Here is an 8,363-nt window from a genome sequence, read left to right as displayed (position 1 = left end):
AGAACACTCTTCCTTCACTTTTTCATATACATAATGTGTCTATTTGTTTGTTTTTGAGTCAGATTCTCACTCGGTCGCCTAAGTTGGAGTACAGTGGTACGATCACAGCTACCACAGCCTCAACCTGCTGGGCTCTGGCGATCCATCCACCTCAGCCCCCCGAGTAGCTGGAAATACAGGCATGTGCTACTACGGACAATCAATTTTCTTATTTTTTGTAGTGACGAGGTCTTACCAGGCTGATCTCAAACTCCTGGGCTCAAGCAATCAATCCTCTTGCCTTGGCTACCCAGAGTGCTGGGATTACAAGCAGGAACCACCAAGCCCTATTTACTTCCTCATTTCAATTGACTTCCAGTATGACAGTTGTGCTCTACTGCAAAGTGTGACAAAGGCCTGTGCACGTTTGAATCCCTACGTTCGTTTCCACTAATATTTGTTAACAGTTTTATCATTGAGACGATGATGTTTGTATGTAAAGCATTGCTAGGCCACCTGCTCATAGCTGTAGCTGTAGGTGGGTCTTTGCTTTCCCATCAAATTCTTTGGTGAGGCTACAGGAACGGCTGGACTAGGCAGCCTCAGGCGTCCTCGGTAACCTTGACGTCCTTCACCCTGCGTCTCTGCGGAGTGAGTGGGCTGGCCTCAAGTGCGTCGGGTGATCCCTTGGGCTCTGAGTCCCTGGAACATGCTGGAAGCATCTGGGTTTGCTTAGACCCCCCGGGAGGGAGCACAGCTCTGCCAGGTGTCACAGCTGATTTAACTAAAAGAACGATGAGAAACAGCCAGGGGAAGTGAGGCTTGACAGCCTCCCTGAGGGTCCGTCCAGGGAGAACCAAAACAGTTATGGAGGAGACAGGCGATCTTCCCTGGCCGAGGATTCACATGCTGCGGTTGTTCCAACCACGTTGATCCATCCCCAGAAATGTCCCCACGGGTCGGTAAAACCTCAGCGTGTGCCGAGAAAGAGGAGAGCCGAATCCAGGTCAACTGCTGGATGGGAGGATGCAGAGATAAAGAGCCTGCAGGGAGGAGCGGGGGGGAGAAGAAGAAAGGAGAAAAGCAAAGATGCCGTCCCTTTCCCCAGAGAAGACCGCGTGAGCTAAGATGTCCACAGGGAGAAATCAGAGGGAAGCTGCAAACATTCTGCTTCCAAGACAGAGGGAAGATAAACAATCATTTCTTACTTAAAGCCAAGCTTGATGGCCAGAGATCCTCCAAGTCTCTCATTCCTCTCTGCCCGGCCCCTGCCCCATGCAGACAGACAACGCCAAGCATGTCCAACCCACGGGATGCATGTGGCCCAGGTCAGCTAGTCATGTGGCTCCACCAAACCTTTCAACATCATGGGGTCTTTAGCGTTTATTTTCCTTGTGACCCCACGTGTAGTTCCATTTCTGAAGTTCACAATCATACCTTATTCATGACATCGCTTTTTGGCAGCACGTACATTGGCGAGTAGCTGTTCTCAATAATGAAGCATATGAAGAGTAAAATGTGAACAAACGTTTCTGAAAAGCACCTTGAGAACAAAGAATTGCAACCCCTTCCATCGAGCCAGACACTGATGGATTAGTTTTACAAAAAGACAGTAGGTCAAGTTCCCACTAGTTTTATATTGGTCTCATTTTTCTAAACTTTGTAATAAAAAATATAAAAAATGAAAAAGGCTTATTATGTGTGTAGACTAACTACATTATATAATTTACGTGCAGTCCAAGATAATTCCTCTTGACTCAGTGCAACCCAGGGAAGCCAAAAGGTTGGACACCCCTGCTCTATACACTGAGACCTATGTCCATGTGGGCACATGAGACATTTGTGGAGACGAGGTCTCGCCATATTGCCCAGGCTGGTCTCGAACTCCTGGGCTCAGGCTTTCCTTCCACCTCAACCTCCCGAGTAGCTGGGACTACAGGTGTCACCACCTTGCTTGGCTAACTTGATTTTTTGTAGAGATGGGGCCTCACTATGTTGCCCAAGCTGCATATTTTTTGATACATACGATGTGTGAAGAAATGAGACAGCCAGGCTCGGTGGTTCAGCCTGTAATCCCACGCCTTTGGGAGGCTGAGGTGAGTGGCTTGCCTGAGCCCGCAGGTTCGAGACCCGCCTGGGGAACTTGGCGAGACCTCATCTCTACAATAAATCAAAAAATCAGCCGGGTGTGGTAGCGCGCACCTGTAGTTCCAGCTACTTGGAAGGCTGAGGCAGAAGGATCGCCGGAGCCCAGCAGGTCAAGGCTGCGGTGGCCGGGAGTGGTCACTGCACTCCAGTCTAGGTGACAGAGTGAGACTCCAACTCAAAAAAAAAAAAAAAGAAAAAAAGAAATGAGACATACCATAAAGTACTCTTGCTGCATACTACGCTACGATGGTTGGCACAAGCTCTGAGCCGAAACAGTGGCTTTCCTCATGAAACACTATTTTTACTTGAAATAATGAAATGACAAACTATACTTCTTCAGATTTGAGTATATGATAGACATTTTCTTGAAAATGAATAAAGCCTGTCGCTTGAAAGAAAACAACTGACAGTATTTGTTGCCAGTGATTGAATTTGAGCTTTCAAGCAAAAACTAGAATTTTAGGAAAACTGCCACTGTGAGTTTTACTTCTTCCCAATACTTGACTTTTCCCATGAGATCAATGGTGATATCGATGAATAAGATTTTGATTTTCTATTATTAAATCTTACCACATTTGGAAGATCTATATAACTCAGAAAACTAATATTTTCCAAATGGCCAATGTATCATGCTACAAAATCGTACATAAGCGAAAAAAAAAAATTCAAAGTGCAGGACAGACCAATGGATTTTCATGTAGGAATACAAAAAGTTCATTGATGAGGGTTCAGATTCCACATTGCAACTAATTTTAGGTAACTACCACTTTTAAGTTTTGGTGCCGCATCAAAGAATAAATACAGACAAGGGGACACTGAGGTGCTCAAGTACTTGCTAAACAGAAGCTATATTCCTCCATCCCCAATGGATGAGTATATTTGTTCTTGACTGAATGACCTATAAAACCTGACTGGCTCGGCACACTTGCAAGGATACCTTTAAATCGAATTATGTAGGGCTCTTTATGGAAAATCTGGATGAACCGAGTTCTGGTTTTCTTGATCTATTGGGGGTTCAAACCTCACTTTTGGAACTACAGATCCTCTCTGCTATTCCTATTTGCTTTTGATCTTCAGAAAATAATGTAAACATTGTTCGTTTTTCCCCACATCCCTGCTGTATGTCCTAAACCCAGGTTTGACTATTAGTTCCTAATGGGTCCAGTCAGATAGGAACATCAACTTCCAGGATCAGTAAGATGAAGCAAGCTGACTACAGCCTTGTATGACTCCCACGGATAATAACTAAGATTTCTGTACATCATATAAAAAGTAACTACCTGAACTCTGGACACTAAACAATTAGAGACAATGTGGACTTGGCCCAAAGGGGGCTGAATCATGGAACTATGCAACAAAAACTGCAGGAGAAATCCCTTATTTCTGTCCAGAAGACCAAGTGGCAGGGCTTCTGCTATATGGAGAAACGCCTTGGTTTTTGTCTCTGGGTGTGCAGCACAAAAGTTTCCCCACGTAAGATTGTCCTCTTGTTCACCCAGTTTAGGCCTAGGCCATGTATATCCAAGTGATATGGAAAAATCTTCAAGACGTACTTGTGAATAAAGCTAGGTGAGCAAAGTGTGTGTGGTGTACTGCCATTTGTGTCCAAGTGCTGATGATAACACATCTGGATAATCGTAGGATGAAAACACTCATGGACTATTTGCACAAGAAACAAATAACAGTGGCTACATATCTGGAGGGTGGGTGGGAACTGGGAGGACGAGTGTCAGAGGTGGGAGAGAAACTCTACTGGCTGCCATTTTGGATTTTCATTTTTGGGAACCCACGTGAATGTTATCTGTTTGTAATCTGATAAGCTATTTTTTAAGGGCTGCCTGCATAGAACCTAATCAATTCTGTTGAGTGAAAGAAAGCATGCACGATGCCTTTCCCCTCATCCATTCTCATCTCCAACACACACCCCCACCATGACCGCCACCACCAGTCTGCCACAGGATGTTGGAACTCCCCTGAGAAGCAGCAGGTAGTTTTTTTTAATTTTTAAAAATATGTCACTTTTAAAGTAATACTTTAAAAATGATCAACCCATAGTAATGAACCATCATATCACTCTTTACAGCTTACAAAGTGCTTTCAGATGTGTGCTCTAACTAGGCCCTTACTATAACCTTAAGACAGTTTATCTGTTACAAACTCCATTTTGTAAGTAGGAAAACTGAAGTTGGGAAAAATGAAGGGACCTGCCTAAGGTCATTCCTCTGGAAATGGCGGGGCCAATCAAGATCTTCTGAATTAAAAGTTTACACTCCTTCTAGGGCAGTTGAGAGAAAGGCAACTCCCCCGTCCTCCTTCCCAATTCCAAAAGAGGAGAGAAGCATACGATGGCAAGACCTTCACGGATTTTATTTCAATCCCATGACAATTTTATGACAGACTGAAGCATGTGTGGGTCAGTCAGTCTGGGTCTCGGTTCTAGGGGCCAGCACCGGCAGAGAGGGGAAAGTATCCAACCACTGTTTTGACTGTTACACTCGCCCAGCAGGAAAGAAATGAGAAAGGAAAATGTCCTTGGCTGCTGTGAAGAGAATCCTGCCAGTAAATCTGAAGGGTGCTTCACTGTGCCAAAGATATCCCCCTAAGTCCTATTAACATCATGACACCGAACCAGCGAGGCGCAGAACACTTAGTGTTGCTGCTGACCTCTTGGCAACTTTTGAAAGCAAGATGGTGTTGCTATTTACTAATGTGTGGGCAGGATGTTTGAAGATGGAGAGGCACTGGAAAGGAACCAGAGTGTCGGAGGTTTTGCTCCCCAGGACTAAATTGAACATCGCCTTGGGTATGCGTCACAAAAGTTTCCCCATGTAAGATTTTCCTCCTGTTCCATCTCTTAGCCTCCGGATTGACTCTGCAGTCCCAGATTCCCGTGATCCTCCAACGTGCAGGAAGTGAGAACTGTCAGGGAAGAGAATGGGATATGCCCAGTCTGGACCCACCATCCAAGGTCAACTGCAGAAACCACAAAAGCTCACTAACGTTATAATCTAAGACATGACATGCAATGCAAGAATGACTTTTGGGTAACGTCCAGGGCCATTCCTAACTACTCTCAGAATGTGAGAAGGATTAGTGTGTTCTGATTAACAAAAGTCTAACACCTACACCTCTTGGAATAAAAAAGGTAATCCGAACAGCAATTCTGATCCCTCCTAAAGTGGAGGAAAAAATGTTAACTGCTTCTGGTATGACATGATATATTTATCCTGAATAAGACAGATAATTTTGTTTTGTTTTGTTTTGTTTTGAGTTGGAGTCTCACTCTGTTGCCCAGACTGGAGTGCAGTGACCACTCCCGGCCACTGCAGCCTGGACCTGCTGGGCTCCGGCGATCCTTCCGCCTCAGCCTTCCGAGTAGCCGGAATTACGGACACGTGCTACCACGCCCGGCTGATTTTTTTTTATGTATTGTAGAGATGAGGTCTCGCCAAGTTGTCCAGGCGGGTCTCAAACCCGCAGGCCCAGGCAATCCACTCACCTCAGCCTCCCAAGGCACGGGACTACAGGCTGAGCCACCAAGCCCAGCTAAGACAGATAATTTGATGACTGCCTTCCCACAAAAAAGACAGAGAAGTTTTAGCTGTTTTTGAAAAAGCAAGTAACTGCCAATAACTCTTCATCTAACTCCGAGATCATCAATTCACAATTATTTTATTCAATCAAGATTATGTAAAGCTATCTCAGGGAGTATCACAAAATTCTTAAAAGTAAACTTAATTTTAGTTACAAATTCGGTTTTACACGAATGGGCTAATTTTATTCAACTCTGATATGGTCCCCTTCGAAGTGGGCAGGAAAAAAATGGAAGCAAAGGGTTGAAAAAGTGCAAAACACCTCAGATGGAACGTCTAAATTCAGCTACTCAGCAGCTCAACAATCTGGAACAATTATCTTCCTCTCCTAGCGTCTTGACTCTTCCGTCAAGCACAGAGCACTCCCACACTCTGTTCTCTAAGAGGTCAGGGTGATTAAAGCGAAAGGAAAAAAGGAATTCTCCCCAAGATCAACATCTGACCAACAGAAATAGATCTGCCTTCACAATGAAACAATTCTCCACGGTCCCATTGTTCTGTATTTTTCAAATGATGGAAAGATCTAATTCCAGAAAAATGTTAATAGCTTGATTATGTGACCATAGGGCTAACAAGTTGTGTGGCTTGAGATTTTGAGGGCTGAGCTACTCGAGTATTTTTGGAATAATGTCTGATCTCTTGACATAAATCTGTTGACATCTAAGCAAAGCTCCCACAAATGGAGAACCATAGGGCCAAGCCTAAAATGATTTCATTTGGAATATACTACAACACGTGACTTGGAAGCTCAGGCTTAGATTTTGTGGGTCCAATTTAACATGCGCAACAGTCAAGCGGGGAAGGAAGCCAAAACAGGTGCTTAGAACCACACTGGGAGAAAAAAATTGGTAAAGTGTTTAGAATGTTCTGGAAAACCATGAAGGAGGGTTAGAAGAGACTAGATTGCTGTCAGTAGGGTAGAGCTAAGAAAGAAAATTCCGTGGTTTCAAAGAAGAATAAGCAATTGTCCTTAATTGGACATGCAAGAGAAGGAAAAAGGCTTCCAGGGGCCAGGGAGCCCCAGGTAGAAGATGAAGAGGTTTGGAAGGATAGGGCAGCTACTATAGGTCAAGAGAAAGATAAAGACAAGAGAAAGGCACTTCCAGACAAGAGTCAAGACTACTGTTTGACTTTGTATTTCTGCCCTAACTTTTTTGTAAATATGTTATAGAGTAAAAGATGAAAGAGTTGGCCAACTACCACAGAGTCACTGGACAAAATTGTATTTCTTGATTTAAAAAAAAAAAAAAAACTTTAAAAACTGTCTGCTTATGTACTGGGGCTCTTTTTTCTTTGGAGAATAAAGATTTGTTGTTGAATAGTTTTATAGGTGGATTGTATTTTTCCTTGTTGGCTTTATTTAGAAACCATACCAGACAAGAGAAAGACGGTTCCTTCAAACCCTTCAGACACACGTGTGGAAAGAAGGGAGTCCCCTAACATGTGCAAATTGGCTCATTAACCCATAAAAAAAGGTGCTTATTCCATGTGATATCCACATCAGAACTCTCTCCAGCAGTCTGTCACATTGCCCTAAAAATGTCTTCAATGAGGGACCGGGAGAAATGACCATGGTCCCACTGGCCTAAACTGAGCTGGCCCCACTATCATCCCAACTCAGCTGTGGCAATGCTGTTGCTTTGGAAGAGTGGCGATCCTCGAAATTTCCCTGGAAAGATCCTTTAATGTTTTCATACCCCAAATAATCCTGACCTTTACATTCTATAACACCTTGGCCACTCTGCACCTCTACATCTTAACAACTACAGTTAAGAATCAGAGAAGTGTTAGCTATGATAGTTATTATATTTCATTCCCTTGAGGACTTTTTCTTTCCTCTAAGACAACTGCTTAGAGTCCTATGCTGTCAATAACAATAGTAAGAACAGTCATAATGCCTCATGTGTAATTAACTCTCTTTCAAGCACTATGCTAAAGCATTTACAGATTGACATTTTTACATATTTAAAATCATACTGTATGAGCTCTGATATTGATGTTTCTGCTATCCTCATTTTGCAGAAGACAAAACGGAGGCACAGCACACCAATCTTTATACCATCTTGTTCCCATTCTTTGTGAAGAACCCTTTACCAAATAGTAAAGTTTTAGGAATCCAAAGTTTATGAGCAGTGTTTTCTAATAACTGAGAAGGAAATAGAAGGAAGAGACAGAGAGGAAGTGGGGTAGTGGGGAGAATAATACTCATCGGTCTGGAATTTTGGAAGAATATGCGTGACTCCTTTGGTCACAACATTCATACAGGATGTAGCTATTCTATTGTTTTGCTACAGCACAGGGTCCAGCCAGTTCTTACCCTATTGTCTTCCTGGATCTCCCAGTCACTGGAGAAAGTCACCAGCTGCTGCCCTTGTGAACAGTTGGAAAACTGAAAAAGGCTGGAAAACATCCTTCTGTTCTCTTGAGTGTCTGCAAAGATGGCATCTTGGAAATTGACTCCATGAGGCAAGAGGTTATAATTTTCATCCATCCTAATGGGGGAGAGGAAAAAAAAGCAGAGGTGTAGACTGGACATCCAGGATTGTACCAGCTTCAATCACAAGTCATAGACTAATAAAATGGGCTTGCCAGCCGGGCTCGGTGGCTCAGCCTGTAATCCCGCGCCTTTGGGAGGCTGAGGTG

General features: G+C 43.6%; 1 protein-coding gene across 1 annotated transcript in view; it reads right to left on the bottom strand.

Annotated features, from left to right (window-relative positions):
* Window positions 1-8,363, bottom strand: part of CCDC3 (coiled-coil domain containing 3) — a gene marked incomplete at its 5' end in the record, with an annotated part of 40,406 nt that overhangs the window by 28,631 nt on the left and 3,412 nt on the right. Inside the window, one exon of the mRNA XM_021707380.1 lies at window positions 8,038-8,212. Within this exon, the coding sequence (XP_021563055.1) occupies window positions 8,038-8,212 (175 nt within the window). The remainder of the gene's footprint in view (window positions 1-8,037; window positions 8,213-8,363) is intronic.

The sequence above is a fragment of the Carlito syrichta genome, unplaced genomic scaffold (genome assembly GCF_000164805.1).
Source record: "Carlito syrichta isolate Samal-C Ts95f unplaced genomic scaffold, Tarsius_syrichta-2.0.1 Scaffold317080, whole genome shotgun sequence".
Lineage (NCBI taxonomy): Eukaryota > Metazoa > Chordata > Mammalia > Primates > Tarsiidae > Carlito > Carlito syrichta.
The sequence above is the reverse complement of the archived record's forward strand: the minus strand, read 5'-3'. Positions and strand labels throughout refer to the sequence as shown.